Source organism: Balaenoptera borealis (assembly GCF_965194805.1).
Source record: "Balaenoptera borealis genome assembly, chromosome: 16".
NCBI classification, from domain to species: Eukaryota; Metazoa; Chordata; class Mammalia; order Artiodactyla; family Balaenopteridae; genus Balaenoptera; species Balaenoptera borealis.
This window is the reverse complement of record NC_138872.1, coordinates 65,614,363-65,634,077: the sequence shown is the minus strand read 5'-3', so window position 1 is coordinate 65,634,077 and position 19,715 is coordinate 65,614,363. Positions and strand designations below refer to the sequence as shown.

The window sequence follows — 19,715 nt, the reverse complement described above, 5'->3', positions numbered from 1 at the left end:
CTAGCCCAGCAGTCTTCAGGCTGGCGCTACACAAAGACTTCCCAAGGGTTCTTGGTCATGGTTTATTCAAAGACAGTTTCCAAATCTTGGCTTCCTTGCGTGGACTTGCAGTTGCTCGTTTCCCTTTCCTACCTCTCCCCATCCTGGCACTACCCAGGGTGTAAAAAATCCCCAGGTGCCAAACAAAGATGCAATTTGAAATGTTGGCATCCCCAGAGTCTCCTTTACTTTCTATACTTAATAACTATCAAATTTTAGAATGTATTTAGTTGGCTTTGTGAACTAGTATTAATAACTCAAACCAGAAAAATATTTTCAATACCAGGAACCTATGGTCACAGGAAAATTAATTTTTTTCAATGTGTACTATTTTTGTTCCATATTTATGGAAGCTGTACAGGTAACCACAGTGAAGACCCTGTATGCCTCTAGGCCTACTGACGATGACAGTGCATGCGCAAGGATGACCCATACCTGGGAGGTGCTCTCCCAGTATCCCGCTGGCCCGTGATGGAATCTAGGATATGAACGTTTAGCAACAGGCTGGGGTGGCGGAGTTCTGACTTGCAGCATTTGCCAGTTTCCATGTCTGATTTCAAGCTACCAGCCTGACGACATAATACAGAGGTAGAAAGGGGCACACACAACCAGAAGGAGCAGCTCAGCACACGGCTGTTCCAGATCCCCACGGGCAGGTGTGCAGGGAAACCCAGGCACGGGATGGTTTTCCACGTGTGGTTGGGGGACCAGCAATGTTTGCATCACTGGGAACCTATTAGAAATGCACATCCAGGCCCCCACCCCAGACCTATAGAATCAAAAATTGGGGGTGGAGCCCAGCCATCAGTATTCTTAACAAGCCCCCCCCCGGTGATTCTGATGGACACTAGATAAAGTTGAGACCCACTGACCACTGGTTTTTTATGCTGGCTGCGTTTAAGAATTACCTGGGTAGCTTCTGAAACCTGTTGGTACCTGGATCTTGCCCCAGACATTCTGATGTAATTGGTCTGGGGCCCGGGCATCAGTACTTATTCAAAGCTGTGTGTTGCTAAGATTCAGGGTCAAGAATCTTTCTTGCTAAGGGTCAAGAAACCCAAACCGTGGTTGCAGTCCCTTAAGGAAACGTGAATGCAAAGACCCTCAGGGCAGTTCATAGGAGTCTCAAAGTCTCAAAACTTAAGCCATTTGAATGACATTCTCTCTGGCCTATAACTGGCAGACAGACACTTAAGGCTACTGGTAGCGTGGAAGGAAAGAGGAATTGGCTGATGGGAGGAGTTCCCAAGCCTTGGGTTTTCTTTAGTTCCTCAACCCTGCTGGAAAGAAGAATTCACCTGCACGCCTTTCCTTTGTCCCAGTATTTTAACCAATCCTGTCATGCCTTGAGACCCTCCTCCCCACCCCTACATTTTGACCTTGCCTGGGAAAAAGCCCTTCTCTCTTTCAGATCATTATACAAAAATCTTGAAGGAGGAGAGTAGAAAGGGATGTTGGGGACACTCCTTCAAGTTGGAGAGTCAAGACACTAACTAGAGTTGACGGACTGAAAGTAAAGGTGTAAAGTAAAGCCTCATGATGGAATCACCTGGAACTCTGAACACTCCTGGTGGCCAGCCCCACCCTAGCCAATCAAGTCAGAATCTCTGGAGGTGGGGACTGCCCACTGGTGCAAACACACTGGAAAACTGGCAATATTAAGTGAAACTGAGCATGTACATTCCCCACAATGCAGCGATTCCAGTACTGTATCCAGCCCCTGCAGAAGCCCTTGCACACGTTACTGGCAGACATCAATGAGGATGTTCATGATGGCAGAAAACTGGAAACAGCCCGAAACTCCATCACCAGCTGGCCGCATAAATAAACTGGTTTACTGGAACAGCGAGTATACAGCACTGGACCTGAACGAACCACCGCTACCCGTGTCGGCTTACCTTAGCTTACAGTATTGAAGGAAAAGATGCAAGGCACATCATAATACATACAGTGTGATTCTATATATAGCAAATCTAAATGTTGAGGGTTGCATATAAAGATGAAGAGAATCTAAATAAAAGCAAGAGAACGATTATCACAAAAGTTAGGGTAAGTGGCTTCAGGGTGGGAGGGGGAGCCTTAAAAGAGTTCACAGTGTACCACTTCCTTAACTGGTATGGTGGTTACCTGTTTGCTTTATAGCTCTATGTGTTTTATGGTCGCTATTATATGTATATTTCATCTCCTCCCAAGAAAAGGTAAGAAGAAATAAAGATGGTTGTCTGTAACTTGAAACTACAGAGTCAACTAATTAAGGAACGGGAAAGAGCAATTTAACTCTTTTGGGAGGGGGGGGATGGGATTTAAGTGAGCTAATTCTCATCTGTCACATCAGGAAATCAGGAGATAGTGTCTAAACTTTTCCCTAACCCTAACCCCAACCTTAACCACCCAGAGGAACAGCTCAGAGCTCAAAGTGACTGCCATAGAAGAGGGTGACAGATGATGCTCATTCATCCTCCTGTTTTATCCTCTATACCCGTAACCATGGCAACCATGTACAGGGATTACTTTGCTAAAAATTAAGAAGCAGCTAACGTCTCTCCTTAGTGGTTTTCCTCCTCCGGGTCTTGGCGGAAGCTTGCACAGGCAGGTTATTCAGTAGAAGGAGGGAGCAAGGGAAGAGGCAGTGGAGGGGAGCAGGCAGTGAGATGAAAGACCCCAGTTTCCACCTTAGTTTAGAGACATCACTGTGGTTGGCTTCCAGCACCAACAGACGGCTGCCTCCATGGCCCTGTGCTGCCCTTGTACCCCTTGGTAGACTGGTGCGGAGCCAGTTACGGAAGGCCTTGAGAGAGCGGAAGATCCCAGAGTGATGCGCCAGGCCTCCAGCTTCAGTTAAAGGCAGCGTGACAAGAGAGGTCTTGCATACTAGTGAGACCCGCTTACGCTCTCCTCTCCACTGCCCCCCGCGCGCTCCTGTGTCACTCAGTGACAGAGCTGAGAACCCCAGACATGGCTAGAGAAGCTGCCTAAGACATAGGGAGGAAATTCAGGGACCACAGGGTCATCCAGCTACTCACTCAGTGTTGCCCAGATGTGGCCTCGGCACAAAGGACCAGCTGGGGCAAAAATACAGATTCCTGGGCCCCGCCTCAAACCTTGATAATCAGAATCTCGATGAGTGAGTGGGAATCAGCACCCACCACCTCTGCGCTTTGAGTGATCCTTCTGATGTGACAAGTTTGGGAAAGAGCACTGATCACTCAGCTATCACTCAGTGCCTGTTTCCTGAGGGCCCACGTCTGAGAGGGGCCCTGCCTCCTGAGGGCCTGGGAGGGGCAAGACCCGCGAAGTGCTCAGCACTGAGTCTGATCCAGAGAAGCACACGCTACATATTAGCTATTACTGTTTTCAGGGCACAGTCTTTGACCTCAAGAAGATCACAGAGGGGGAGGCAGGAAAATTAACAGGGAATTAGAGATGCTTACACACCAAAGAGAGAAGCTGCTTCAGTAAATGTGCATCCATCACACAGATGGGAGATGGGTCCTGGGGTTACAAAGAGAAGACTGGTTCACACTCTCAAGTCAGATAGATATATATATATATATATATATATATATATTGCTTAAAATATTTTTTTTATCCAATTAGCACCCAGCTTTTAGGATTCCGGGTAAATAATAAGACAACACTTCTATGGTACTTATTGGGCCCTTTGCGCATATGAAGTGGCAGTGAGGTACATGCTGTTATTTTCCCCGATGACCGTACAGATGAGGAGACTGAGGCACGCAGGTTACGTAAGGAGCCTGGGGTCACACTGTGGGCTGTCTGGCTCCTGCATTCATGCCCGTAACCTCCACAGGGTCGTGGTCTCTCTCCCCAGGGAGATGAAGATTTCTGTAATGAAGACGCAACAAAAGGTGCTGCTCCCACATCTCTTCCCACATAGACAGTTTAGGAAAAACCAAAATGCCCAGCACCTGTGGAATGAGTAGATACCTGATAATTTATAAACTTGATAAAATAGGATGAAACCATTCAAAATGTGCTTTTGCAAAGCTTGAAGGAACAAGGAGACATGCCAAGAGCAAAATACAGTGGAATTTACAAAATTCCTATAAATTTTGATGATGCAAATTTTAAATTGCTCCATTCCAAAAGTTAACAATGTCTCCAAGGGGGACACTGTGGCTTCTGTCTGGTGGTGTTGAAAGTCAACAAAGCTGATGGCTCCAAAGGTAAAGTGGAAGCTAGGTTCTTTCACTCAGTCATCTCTGCCCTTGTTTTCTCTCTTGCTTTGCTGAAAAAAAAAAATTTATTTTTCTTGAAAACAAGCGATTCCTATTTTATGTTTAGTCCTGAGTGAGATGTTCATAGTACACCCTTTAAATGTGACTGCCCTGTAAAAAAAAAATTACATTCATAACTAAGTGGTGGCCCAGCATTTCAACTCTTAAAAAAACTAAATATAGAGAAAACAATTGAAAAGAAATGGGTGAATTTTTGTTTTCCCAAATGTCTGCCGTCCACGTGCATCGCTATACCATTGCGGAAAACTTTCTAAAAGAACTAACAACATATACCAGACAGAAGATAAACAGACTGTCAGGGCATCAACATGTACACGGTGTTACTGCGGTCAGGCAGACCGCAGAGGTGGGGAGAGGCAGGGAGGAGGAGAGGTCGGGAACTGGGGAGTCCCAGGGGAGCTGGCCCCCCAGTATCAGCAGACCCACTGTTGGGAGACCCCAGGGAGAGATCCACCCAAGGGTGACGCTGCCCTAGTAGAGGTGACCACTGAAAAAATATTAATGAAACGTATGCTAGGAATAGTTTCTGATTGAGGAATTGGTAGAAAAGTAATGTTTCCCCCTCAGTTTGCTTGCTCACAGAAGGGTAGACTCTGGTGTCAAGCAGACCCAGGGTTCAAATCCTGGCTCTGCCATCTGATAGCTGGGTGACCCCAGCCCCAACCACATTTCATCGTTTGAACTAAGTAAAATAATCTTGACCTCACAGAGTCCTCATGAGATTAGGGAGATAATGTACCGAATGTGCCCAGTGCAGGGACTGATACGTTGTAGGTATTCAACAAATGTGACTCTTTTCCTCTGAGTGGCCTGTAGAAATACAAGCTGAAATGCTGCTAAAGAGTTCACTTAGCATCTTTTAAAACTCATGTCACTCATCATCTTAAAGTTAGTTAGTTATCTTGCAAGCTCAGCTATCAAACATGGCCAAGGATTTGAAAGTAAGCAGAAGAAGCCAGTGTAGATGTTTTGGAATGTGTGCCCCAAACTCTGGTGTTTTAGTTGCAGGAGTGTCTCTGAGACCTCTCTCAGAGCTTGTGTGCCCATCCTTAAAGCATCATTCGGGCAAGCTGAGCTACCAGATTTCCTCAGAGCATAACTGAGTTTAGAAATGAATTTGTGTCCCGATGGCTGATAAGCACATAAAAAGGTGTGCATCAAAGAAATTAAAGCCACAGTGAGACAGACACTACACACCCACCAGGATGATTACAATGAAAAAGACTCATCACACTAAGTGTTGGTGAGGATGCAGGACAACTTAATGCTCAGTCATCGCTAGTGGGGATGGGAAACAGTGCCAACACTTTAGCAAATGATTCGGCAGGATCTTGCCAAATTAAGTATTATGTGTATACTCTCAGGCCCATCAGTTCCACTCCTGGCTAATCCTCAACTGAAGTGAGTATTTACATCCACCAAAAAACATATACAAGAATGTTCATAAAAACTGGATACAACCCAAGTGTCCATCAATAAGAGATATACACATTGTGATACTATTCACAGGAAAGAATACTACACATCAGTGAAAAAGAGGAAACTACTGCTGCCCTCAACATTTTGGTTGACTCTCCCAGATGTAATAGCCAGCAAAAGAAGCCAGGCACAGAGTCCATACTCTTTCCATTTATGTGAAGTTTGAGAATAAGCAAAACTATTCTGTGGTGATAGAATTCCAAATAGAGTTTGCCTTGGGGTTGGCTGCTGCCTGGGTGGAAGCACGAGGAAACCCCTGGAGGTGGAGCCCATTCGTCATCCTGATCCGGGAGCTGGTTACGTGGTGTGTGCATACAGACAAGTTCACTGTGCTGTACACTTAGGACTAGGGCACCCTGCTGTCTGTGAGTTTGACCTCAACAAAAAATAAAATAAAATAAAATTAAATAAATAAAATAAAACAAAATAAAATAGGAAAATGGGGAGGAAGAGAACAGGCATCAAAATCTGAGGACGTTTTCATTCAGATCCAGGACAGAGTCTAAGGTGCCTCGACAGTCCCTGAGGGCTCCACACTTGAAACAGATTAGTAACAGTATCACACTATTAAGTAGAAAATTTGCATTTACTGAATACTAGACGTTATGTTCAGGGCTTTACACAAATGTATCATCTCGGTTAATCACCCCAGCCACTCTGGGAGGTAGATGCTATCATTATTTCCATTTACCAACGAGAAAATTAAGGCTCAGAGACACTAAGCAACTTGCCCAAGGTCACAGAGCTAAATAAATGGCCCTGCCAGAACTCTAAGCCTGGTCTGTCTGAGTCCAAAATCCATGGTCTTAACCATCATGTCATACTAATGCAGAGTATGAATTGGGGTCCCTGATCACCACCCAGAATAATCCAACAAAGCTTAAAGTCAGGCTGTATACTTTCTAATTAGGAGGTAGGGGAGTGTACAATATATATTACCAAGGTTTTTTTTTTTTCCGTTTTTACTGGACTGAATTTTTAAAATAAGATTATTTTTCAATTATAAAAGCTGTTCATAGTCATTATAGAAAATCTGAAGAATATAGAAAAAAATATGAAAAAAAACCTCACGTCCCCAGTGGAAGAATATGTCATGGAAGATTTTCTTTCTAAAAAGAAAGAAATGTTGACGTGTAGAGGGTAATGTCAATAGTCCGGTATGTTTACCCCCCTTTCTTAACTGTGCCAGATGTTGGGTTGTGTTATTTTGAGGAAAGTTGAGCCAGCTTGGAAGCCGCAAGGCACTGGGGCAGATTTGACAGTCTTGAATGTGCAGTAATTACTGCTGTTGACTTCTAAACAATGTAAACTCAGGGCGAAGTCTCCTGGAAGGTAGCATTTTAAATGGAAACATTTGGTGCCGGAAGTGACAACAATAGTTATATTAAAACAGAATCTCAACATCAAGTTTTGACCCTGGAAAGGATCTTGATTCCTGGAAAGGGAGACATTTAATAAAAGCCATGTTTTTCATAGATGAGGGAAACTGAGGCTCCAACAGGGGAAGAAATGGGGCCATTGGAGCACAGCTTAGTTGCTCAGGGCACACCTTCTGGAGCCAGGCGACTTGGCTTTTACCATCATTTACCAACTGGGTGACCTGAGCAAGTCTCTTAACCTCTTTGAAGCCTCAGCTCCCTCACCCATAAAATGGGGACAGTAAGACCTTCCTCTCAGTAGAGTGCGAGGGTGAAATGAGATGGTAACCCATTGCCTGGCACATGGTAGATGCTCAATAAAATTATTTCTTAATTATATAGGCAATGCAGTGGCTGTAGAAAAGCTGGAAAATATGCTTTTTCCAAACAAATATTTAAACAAATTTTCTTTAAATCATGTAAGTGAGATTTATGTCCTACTCATATGTGTTTATACATCTATTAGTATTTTCTTTTTACATCTGAATTTACAAGGGTAGCTCCATTTCGCAGTTAGCATCAAGATTGGAGATTTAGCACAGCAGTTTAAATAGCCACCACCTAGTAGGCTGTCCTTCGAAATTCTGCGTCTTCAAAAGCCTAGGGAGTCAGGGGTGTGAATGAACACAGAAGAACCCCGTCAGCCGTGTCTTATGACTTTCTTATTTATCTCTGCATTCTCAGCTGCCGCTGCCAAGACTGAACCTTTAGAAATATCCCAGGCATTTTGAATGAACTCGGGTTATAAACAGTTCTCATCCAGTTCAGACTGGCAGAAGCCCTGCATATTGAATGCTGCCTTTAAGTGAAATGGAAACAGATCCTCCAGTTTATTTTTATATAGCTCCTCTGTGAGTGTAACAAGCTAATAACTAATTGAGAAACTATTTCAATCTGTAACTAGGGACTGGCGCAGTATTCACTCATTATCTTGGTAGTTGGTCCAGAACCCGAGGCAGACAGGGAGGGCTCCAGTCAAGAAACCCTGATGACTAAGCCAACTTTATCAAACCTTAAAAGAAGGAGATGGGAAGTAACATTCCAAGAGTTTCAACTACAGAGTTCTTTCTAATAGGAAGCCGACTGGTGTACTGAAAAGAAAATTTGAATTTTTCAAGCCCTGATGTTGGTGAGAAACTTACTGACCCCCAAACAAAACTACTTTTTAGAAAGGATCACTCATATCACCTAGTCATTTTTACCCTCTAAATGTCTCCTAAACCCACCCACTTCTGTCCAGTTCCACTGCTACCAGGTCATCAGGTCCATCTCCCACCTGCAGCCATGCTCATCTTTCTATAAAGCCCATCTGATGATGCCACTGCCCTGCTAAAGCCCTTTAAAGGCTCCCTGCTGCCCTCAGGATCAAGCCCAAAGTCCCCCGAGGCCACTGCTCCCTCCCAGCTCCCCGGTGCCTCGCACCCTGCTCTCATCGCTCAGGCCTTCTTTCAGTCCCCCTTCCAGGCTCAGGGTCTTTGCCTCCATCCTTCCCTCATCCAAAAGCCCTCCCTGCCATTCACATCTAGTTAATTTCTAGGGGAACCTATTCAAACCCACTGCTTAAGTCTTTTGAGGCATCCTGAACTTCTTCGGAGCACTCATCACAGTCTGTAATCATGAATTCACGTGACTATTGGAATAGTGTCTGGCTTCCCCACTAGGCTTGAGTTTCGAGTAGAACAACGTGTTGGCTTATGTTCTCCATTGAACCTCCAGCATGTGGCAGGTCCAGTCCTGCGCCCAGAGCAGGCGCTCGATCAATCTTGGCTGAACCAATGAATGAAACCCTACTCTAGCTTCCTTTGGGAGCCCCCAGGCCTTTCTCTCTCAGACTTCAGACTGTCAAAAGGACACACATCGGGCTTCCCTGGTGGCGCGGTGGTTGAGAGTCTGCCTGCCAATGCAGGGGACACAGGTTCGAGCCCCGGTCTGGGAGGATCCCATATGCCGTGGAGCGGCTGGGCCCATGAGCCACAATTACTGAGCCTGCGCTCCGAAACAAGAGAGGCCGCGGTGGTGAGAGGCCTGCGCACCGCGATGAGGAGTGGCCCCCACTTGCCGCAACTGGGGAAAGCCCTCGCACAGAAACGAAGACCCAACACACCCATAAATAATAAATAAATAAATTAAAAAAAAAAAAAAAGGACACACATCTTTTCCAGCAATATAAAGGATTCTCCAGGTCAGCAGGGATGCCCAGACTTTAGTATCGGAGAGGCAAGTATTTGCATCCAGTCTCTAGCACTTACTACCAGCATGCCTTTGGCCTAGTCGCTAACCCTCTCAGAGCTTGTTCCCTCACCTGTAAAAATGGGTTCCTTGCGGATCTTATTGCACAGGGTAATCTTGATATTTAAATACATTAACTGAGATCACATACACAAATCCACCAGAAGAGTGCCTGGCACACAGCAGATGCAACAGGTGCTTAATAAATGGCGGTCCTCGTCAGGGTTCAAACCGCTGTTTGCCTGGTTTCCTAGGCAAAATATAACAAACTATAACTTGGGGTCTGCCGCCTTCCCTCTTGCCTTCCTTTGCCAGCACCTATTGTGTTTGTTGACTCAAGACCGAAAATGACGAACGTGCCAGACAGAGCCATGCTCTCTTGGAGCTAATCTACGTTTGAATTGAAAGATAAGTGTTTTCAATATGCAAACAATATCTTCAAGAGTTACATGAATTGGGTTAAACCCTCTCACAGCCATTGCTGGGAAACGATCCTAAGACACTGATCTTAGATACGTACAAATATTTAGGAATATGGACATTTATTTGGTGCATGGTATCAAAACACTTCTCTTTGGCTGATGCGAGAAAACGTTTAATGTCTACTCATTCTGATTGCAATTCCCAGGCTGATAGGAAAGACATGAATGTCACCTCACCATTTCCTCACAGGTAGGCCGCTCCATTTCCGCTGCCTGTTGCAACTTTAATATAGCTAGCAACAATAACAACAACACTGATGAAAATACTAATAATCATTATAAGTACTATTTATTGAGTTCTTACAATAAGTCAGGTGGTGTACAAGGTCATATATCCCTATGTTGTCTTTAATCTTCAAAACGACTCTCTGAAGGTATTATTATCTCCAATTTTCAGATGAGAACACAGGCTCTGAAAGGTAAGTGACTTTTCTAAGATGCACATGTGGGATTTGACACCTCATTTGCCTGTCCCTAGTCTACTGCTCTTCAGGAAATCATCTCAAAGTTTGAATTAAAAGATTAACGTTTTCAATATGTAAAAATATCTTCAATAGCTGCACAAATGAAATTAAATTCTCTTAGGAATGAAGGCAGCCACGGCAGCAATATTTATAACGGTGAAACTTAGAAAGAAGTGTCCAATGAGAAAAAAATTATGTAGCTAATCATGTAAAATAAGTTTATAATATAGGGAGATATGTTTACCATGTAAAGCTAGGTGAAAAAAGCAAGGGTACATGAAAATAACTGCTATGAAGTATGATCTCACTGATGTAAACTTAAAGATAGAGATCCATTTCAAAAAGATTGACATGAAAGATGACAACTGGAAGTTCAAGGGACCCAGAATAGCCAAAACAGTCTTGAAAAAAGAGAACAAAGTTGGAGGACTCACACTTTCCCATTTAAAAACTTATTAAAAGCGACAGTAATTGAGACTGGGTGGTACTGGCATAAGGATAAATATATAAATCAGTGTAATAGACCTGAAAATCCAGAAGTGAACACTTACACTTATTTATTAAATTTATTTATTTATTTATTACATTTATGGTCAACTGATTTTCACCAAGGGTGCTAAGACCATTCAATGGGGGAAAGAATAGTCTCTTCAACCTATGCTGCGGGACAACTGGATATCCACATGCAAAAGAATAAAGGTGGACCCTTACCTTACACCACATACAAAGAGTAACTCAGAATGGGTCAAAGACCTAAATAAAATCCCTAACACCATAAAGCTCTTGGGAAAAAGTGAGTGGAAAAAAGTGGTTTAGACATGGTCCATGGTCCAACAGATTAGAAAATGGTTTCTTAAATATGACACCAAAAGCACAAGCAACAAATGAAAAAATAAAGTGGACATCATCAAAATTTAAAACTTTCATGCTTCAAAATACACCACTTTCAAGAAAGTGAACAGACAACCCATGCAACTGCAAATCATATCTCTGATTAGAGACTTGTGTCTAAAGTACATTTTAAGAAATCCTTACTACTCAATAAAAGACAGACAATCCAATTTAAAAAGGCAGAGGATCTGAACAGACATTTCTCCAAAGAAGCTATACAAACGGCCAATAAGCACCTAATAAGATACTCAACATCATTAGGCATTAGAGAAACATAAATCAAACCACACTGAGATACCACTTAACATCCACAAGGATGGCTATAGTCCAACAGACAGATAATAAGTGCTGGTGAGGATGTGTAAGAATTGGAACCCTCATCCACTGCTGGTGGGAATGTAAAATGGCGCAACCGCTCTGAAAACAATCTGGCAGTTCCTCAACCAACTGAACCTAGAGTTACCATATGACCCAGGAATTCTACTCCTTACTATATACCCAAGAGAAATGAAAACACGTGTCCCCACAAAATATTGTACATGAATGTTCATAGCGGCATTATTCATAATAGCCAAAATGTGAAAACAACTCAAATGTCCATCAACTGATGAAGAGATGCACAGATGTGATACATCCATACAATGGAATATTATCTGGTCATGAGTTGTATCCCCCTCAAATCCATATGTTGAAGCCTTAAACCCGCACATGTGACTGTACTGGAGATAGGGCCTTTAAGGAGGTGATTAAAGTTAAATGAGGTCATAAGAGTAGAGCCCTGATCTGATAGAACGGGTACCCTTATAAGAAGAGGAGGAGATACAAGAACTCTCCCTCCACTATGTGGGGACACAGCTAGAAGGCAGCTTCTGCAAACCAGGAGGAGAGCTCTCACCAGACCCAACCATGCTGGCACCTTGATCTTGGAAATCCAGACTCCAGAACTGTGGGGAAAAAAATGTCTGTTGTTTAAGTCACCCAGTCTATGGTATTTTGTTATGGCAGCCGAGTAATACAAGTCATAAAAAGAAATGATGTACTAATATGTGCTACAACATGGATGAAGCTTGAAAACACTATGCAAAGTGAAGATGCCAGTCACAAAGGCAAATCTATAGAGATTGAAAGTCCATTAGTGGTTGTCTGGGGCTGGGAAGAATGGGAGTCTTGCGGGCTTATAGCTAACGGGAGTAGGGTTTCCTCTGGGGGTGATGAAGATGTGCTAAAATTGATTGTAGTAATGGTGGCAAATTCTGGGACTATACTAAATGTCACTGAATTGTATGATATATGAATTATATCTAAATAAAGTTATTTTTAAAAAAGAAAGAGGACCTTTTGATAGCAGTTATCTCTGGATGGCGAGACTTAGAATTATCTACTTTTTCGTTCAATTTTCCACAAAGCGTAAGTATTACTTTTCTAATCAGTTAAGAAGAAAGTTATTTTTAAAAATTCTGTTAAAACAAGTGCCAGCAGTATTCTCCTTTTCTACAAAGCTGATAAAGCTCACACCTCTGCAAGAGTCGAATACACACTAATGACAACTCCTCCAGGCCGGGCTTCTCAGTGTTTAATGTTCTCTCATGTACATTATCTCATGTGAGATTCACATTCTCTTTGTGCTGTAAACAAGGCAAATACCTATTTTCTTCCTGAATGTATTTATATCCTGCTTCCTCTCTAAAAGAATTTCAGATAATTTACAAAAAAATATATAGCTAATAAAAATAGAAAAAAGAAAACCAAGTCTGAAGAGAAATGGAGAATTTAAATATGCTAACCAAGAAGAGTCAGTAAGTTGCTATAAATGAGGTTTAAATTGAACTGAGCTTCCTGGCAGACTAGGCAAAAAGGTAAAGTTAGGGAAGAAGCAAACCATTTCCCCAAGGGGAGCTACATTTTTCCTGGCACCGTTTGCTGGAAACATTTCTCATATGGGGATTTATTTTTGTAAAAAGATCTAATGGACCATGATCCAGGAATTCTACTCCTAGGTGTACACTCAAGAGATACTCTTAGATATCTACCAGGAATGCTCATAGCAGTTTTATTCATAATAACTAAAAACTGTAAACAACTCAAATATCCATCAAGAGTAGAGTGATAAACAACTGTAGTATATTCACACAATGGAATACTACACCACCAGTGAAAAAGAACAAATTACTGATACAACCAAGATGGCTGAATCACACAAAATGTGGAGTGAGGAAGCCAGATATAAAAGATTTTTATTTAAATGATGATCAAAAAACAGGTAAAACTAGTCGAGGATGATAGAAACCAAAACAGTGATTACCTGGGGGGCAGGGGGGGTGAGAGGTTAGGAAGATGAGGTGGGTGGGGTGGATTGACTGGGATGGGGCATGGCGGAGCCTTCAGGAATAATGGAAATGTTCCGTATCTTGACCTAAAGCTGGCTGGTACATGGGGAAGATGTCTATTCAGATCCTCTGTCCATTTTTAAACGTTTGGGGGGTTTTTTGATGTTGAGTTGTATGAGTTCTTTGTATACTTTGGATATTAACCCCTTATCAGATACATCATTTGCAAATATCTTCTCCAATTCAGTAGGTGGCCTTTTCGTTTTGTTGATAGTTTCCTTCTCTGTGCAAAAACTTTTTAGTTTGATGTGGTCCCATCTGTTTATTTTTGCTTTTATTTCCCTTGCCTGAAGAGACATATCCAAAAAAATCACTAAGACTGATGTCAAAGAATGTACCGCCTGTGTTTTCTTCTAGGAGTTTTATGGTTCCAGGTCTCACATTTAAAAGAATAAAACTGGACTACTTTCTCACACCATATACAAAAGTAAATTCAAAATGGATTAAAGACTTAAATGTAAGAAGTGAGATTATTTCATTTTTAAAAATGCATGTGGCGATCCACTAATTGTTTTCACCATCCACAGTGGGAAAAACACGATTCAAAAACTGTATTATTTACAATAGTCATTGATCATTATTGAACCCCTACTGTCTGTGAGTATTGGACTAAATGTGTTACATGCACTGTCTCATATGGGTTTCTTTAGGATCCAGTGATGGGAATACTTTTATAATTTCTATCGTACAGATGAAGAAACGGAAGGTCAGAGAGGTTAAGTAACTTTCTCAAGGTCACACAGCCAGTGAGAATTTATAGGTGAGCATTAGCTCAAGTCTTTTTAACTCAAATAACCTTGCCTCTCAGTTGAGCTTTTAGGAGGGTGTTAATTTCATTTTACAGTTAGAAGATGGAAGATCAGGAAGGTTAAGTGCTTTGCTCAAAGATACACAGCTAGGAAGCTTCCAATCAGGGTTTGAATATAAATCTTGGGACTCCAGGCCCAGTACTCTTGTTGCCACTATTAGCTGCTCACTTGGACAGCTTCAAAGGTCACTCTGAAACCTCTTAAATGACAAGTCTTCAGATACCACGAAAAGCAAGTGAGGGCAACTCCAAGTCACATGGTGAAAGCGGAACACATACAACAGACTCAGTCTCCTCTACCTCCCTCCTGCTCATGGGAGAAAATAAAGCACTTTTTAAAAAGTCTTTCTATACACCAAAGTATTATCAGTGACAGCATGGTGGATACCCTTTTTTGATCTCTTGATACTTTTCTGTATTTTGCAGAATGAGAATGTATTACTTTGATAAAGGGACAGTTTTTAAGTTATTCTAAAAGGAATCAGTCTGTCCTTCTTAACATCTAGCCTCCATAGCTCTATACTTTTAAAATTTTCCATGTCCTGGACTAATGAGAGTCAAATCTGAAAATTGGCAAGAGACTTTAGCTGCTCAGATCCTAAATTTAGATCCTCAGGGTGAATACCATGCGTCAACAGGGTCGGACTGGCACTTATAGAGAGAAGGCGGGACAATTAGATGGGTGGGACCATTGCCCTTTAAACCAGGCTAACAGGCGTAAGGGAACATGTGCTTCATGCTCTCAGCAATTTAATCAGAGGTTGGGTCCTGATGGATTTCGCATGAAACAAAACACCAACAAATTTCTCCGGAGCTTAACTCCATAAATAACATCTGTGCATTGCGGCATCAGAGGTGGGGAAGAGGAAGGACTCCCAAGCTGCCCAGTCTGCTACTTCCTTGCTGGGTGGCCCTGGGTATATTGTTCAACCTCTCTGTGCCTCAGTTTCTTCATCTATAAAATGGAGACCATACAGTACCTACTTCAAAGGGCTGCTGAGAAGACTGAGTTCCTACTAAAGATGTGCTTGGAACATTGCTTGCTTCATAGTAAGCACACAGGAGTGTGAACAGTCCTTTTTATTATTTTACAAAAGATGGATAATATATCTCCTTTTATTTATTTGTTTGCTTGGTTGCTTGGAAACAGTTCTGTTTACCTTAGATTGACTTTGTCCATAGGGTGTTTACCAAGCTGGATGATTTGGGAAGGGTATTGTGTAACACAGATTCAGTCATTTAATCAACAAAATCTTTCTTGAACATCTACCACATACATGCTGGGCACTGTGCTAGGAGTTGGGATAAAGCGGTGAACGACACGGAAAGGAAAAAACATCCAAGCTGCCACAGGAAGCTTCCATATTCTAGTGCAGTCACACAAACAATAAACGAAATAAATCATTAAAATCCTGGGCAATTCAAAAGAATTAAAAACTTAAACAATTATTAATCGGTGACTAAATACAATTAAATACATCACATAGTCAAAGACAATTTGTTAAGGAACTAACATAATAATTACAACATAACAGATCCTCTACATGTAGCCCCCGGAACAAACACAGGACACGGGGCACCCAGCCATCCTGGAGCTGGCATTGTCCCAGATCCTTTATTGTAGCCAGGGTTGAAGGGCAATCACACATTTCTTTATTTCTCCAAAGCTGCAAAGAAGAGTTGGCACTGACACCAAGTTCTTAATCTGTGCCCATGCAGGTTGTAATAAAATTTTGGAAGCAGTCAGTTCTTTTTGAATCACCCTGTAGATAACATGTTAGCTGGGGACAAGCAGGGCAGAGGGATGGGGGTCGGGGGGTCAGGGAGGGCACACTGAGAAGATGACATTAAGCAGAGCCTGATGGAGGTAAGGGAGCGATCCATGAGGTAATTTGGGGTCTGTGCCTTCACTGTTTTTCCTCCTAATTTTTTTTATGGTGGTAAAATACACATAACATAAAATTTACCATCTTAACCATTTTAAAGTGCACAATTCAGTGGTATTAAGTACATTCATATTGTGCAACCATCAGCACCATCCATCTCTAGAACTCTTTTCATCTTGCAAAACAGAAACTCTGTACCCATTAAACAAGAACTCCCCATTCTCCCCTCCTCCCAGCCTGTGGCAACCACCATCCTACTTTCTGTGTCTACGAATATTACTATTCTAAGAATCTCATTTAAGTGGAATCATACAGTATTTGCCTTTTTGTGACTGGCTTATTTCACTTAGCATAATGTCCTCAAGGTTCATCCACATTATGGCATGTGTCAGAACTTCCTTCTTAAGGCTGAATAATATTCTCTTGTATGGACATACCACATATTTCTTATCTATTCATCCACTGATGGACACCTGGGTTACTTCTACCTTTTGGCTACCGTGAATAATGTTACCATTAACATATGTATACAAATATCTCATTGAGTCTCTGCTCTCTTTCTTGTATTTACCCCAAAGTAGAATTGCTGGATCATATGGTAATTCCAATGAAAAATTTATTAAGGAACCGCTTTATCTGCATCATTTTACATTCCCACTAACAATGTATAATGGGTCCAATTCTTCCACATCCTCACCAATACTTGTTATTGTCTATTTTTTGATAGTATCCATCTTTATGGATGTGAGGGAGTCTGTGCCTTCATTTTTATTTTATGTAACAGATTTATGAAAATATAACTCACATACCACACAATTCACTCATTTAAAGTACGCAATTCAATGGTTTTTAGTATATTCACAGACAGGTGCAACCGTCACCACGATCAATTTTACAACATCTTCATTATCGCCCAAAGAATCCCCATACCTTTCAGCTATCACCACCATTCCCTCAGCCTCCTGGCCCTAGGCAAGCACTAATCTACTTTCTATCTCTATAGACTTTCCTATTCGGGACATTTCACATAAATGGAATCATATAATATGTAGTCTTTTGTGTCTGTCTTCTTGCACTTAGCAAGCTTTCAAGTTTTTCAGTTTTCAAGGTTCGTCCACGTTCGAGCATGTATCAGTCCTTCATTGCTTTTTATGGTGTGGCCTTCGTTTCTGCATTGAACTTCTGTTGCACTTTTGAGAGCATGGATTCCAGACCTCTCCCACAGCCTACCCATTCATGGACTGGTGGAAAGGAAGGGTGTGAGAACAGCAAGGAAGTATGATGTTGTGGAAAGTTGTAAATGTCCTCAGCTCTGCTCTTTAGCAGCTGTTGACCAAAACCAAGTGACTTAACCTCTGAGACAGTTTCCTCCCCTGAAAGATAGGGGTGATAATAGTTCATGCTCATTCCATTTGTTGTGAAGATTAAAAATATAATAATATATTTAAGGTACGTGGTAGGCACACATGAGGCTTTCATAAGGACCGTGGATCTTTGCAGACACCCAGGTGTGGCAGCTAAGGATAGAGGTAACACTGTCCTGCAGGCTGGACACCATGGCAGAAGAGATTTCCCATCACCCTTCCTCTGTAAGCTCCATTTTCATTCAGAAAGTCACCCCTGGGTGTGACAGACCCAGGTGTGGTGATAGGAAGGCCCTCAATCTAGGAAATATGCTTCCCACTCCTCAAATATATGACCAAAGAGAAACTGCCTTTAAACATCCTTACTCGTCCCCCACAAATTCTCCTAAAGTGCCAAATATCCAGGCTACCCTTCCCTCTGCTCCCCTCCCCAGTTACTCTCTGGCTCTCACTATCTCACCCCACTCTCTCCAGCAAAGCGCAGAATGTTCCCCATCTATTGCTTTTGCCTTCGATCTTGAGACCAAACTCCCAAATCCAACAACCACCACCAAGACAAGAGCAATAGTTTTCCAGGGTTTGGATTTGCCCAACAATAGGCCTCTTTGCCCAGGAGGCAGGAGATTCTACAGCAAACACCTATCAGATTTCCTGTTTTATAGATTTCCTGGCTCACTTCTTCCACTTTTCAAAGAAGAGAGCAAGGCCCATCTAGCTGGTAAATTGCAGAGTTGGGCCAGGAACTCAGATCCCCTGAATTTTAATCCAGATGATATTGCATTAGTGAGAAGAACCCTTGCAAAGGAAGATTTTGAATCCAAAGCTATTACTGGAGTCTTGCAGCTAATCCATAGTATCAGGATTTTGCTGATGTGGTTACAACAAATCCACTCCTAAGAATAAACACATGTAGTCACTTTCTCTGGCCTCTGGCCTGACACATCCTTGTAAATTTCCCCCAGGGGATTCTAATCTGCAGCCAGGAGTGAGAACCACTGCTGCAGGTAAAGCACCTGGCATACATTTTGTTTTTGTTTTTGTTGTTCTTTTTTTTTTTTTTAATTTATTCATTTATTTATTTATTTATTTTTGACTGTGTTGGGTCTTCGTTTCTGTGCGAGGGCTTTCTCTAGTTGCGGCAAGCGGGGGCCACTCTTCATCGCGTTGCGCGGGCCTCTCACTATCGTGGCCTCTCTTGTTGCGGAGCACAGGCTCCAGACGCACAGGCTCAGTAGTTGTGGTTCACAGGCCTAGTTGCTCCGTGGTGTGTGGGATCTTCCCAGACCAGAGCTCGAACCCATGTCCCCTGCACTAGCAGGCAGATTCTCAACCACTGCGCCACCATGGAAGCCCCTGTTTTTCTTGACAGTTTAAAAAATATTACTAAAATCAGCCACCAGTTATTGATCATTCACTTTGTGCCAGGGATCTATTTAATAGAATACATGGTATTTAATATTATTTAATCCTCACAGGAGCCCTCTCGGATGGGCCCTAACTGTCCCCACATAACAGAGGAGAAAATGGCTTCAGGAGGATGAGTGCCTTGCCCTGACCACTGATGGTAGGAGGCAGGACTCGGTTCATTCAGACCCCAGAGCCCGTATTTATTTATTTTATTTATTTTTGGCTGCATTGGGTCTTCGTTGCTGCGCGTGGGCTTTCTCTAGTTGCTGCAAGCGGGGGCTACTCTTCCTTGGGGTGCGGGGGCTTCTCATTGCTGTGGCTTCTCTTGCTGTGGAGCACCAGCTCTAGGAGCGCAGGCTTCAGTACTTCTGGCACACAGGCTCAGTAGTTGTGGCTTGTGGGCTGTAGAGCGCAGGCTCAGTAGTTGTGGCGCACGGGCTTAACTGCTCTGCGGCATGTGAGAGCTTCCCGGACCAGGGCTTGAACCCGTGTCCCCTGCATTGGCAGGCAGATTCTTAACCACTGAGCCACCAGCGAAGCCCCCCATATTCTTAATAACAATGTATATTAGCCATATGTTGAGCATTTACATTACTAATAAT

At 42.6% G+C, this 19,715-nt stretch overlaps 1 protein-coding gene across 2 annotated transcripts in view; it reads left to right on the top strand.

Moving 5' to 3' along the window:
- GPRC5B (G protein-coupled receptor class C group 5 member B) overlaps positions 1-19,715 on the top strand; it is a 54,250-nt gene that overhangs the window by 24,283 nt on the left and 10,252 nt on the right. The window contains exon 4 of one of the 2 annotated variants that reach the window (XM_082362572.1): positions 1,736-2,278. The exons of the other annotated variant lie outside the window; for it this stretch is intronic. Coding sequence (XP_082218698.1) covers positions 1,736-1,867 — 132 coding nt within the window. The 3' untranslated portion in view covers positions 1,868-2,278. Of the gene's footprint in view, positions 1-1,735; positions 2,279-19,715 lie in introns of those variants that run through there. 2 annotated transcript variants of the gene reach the window in all.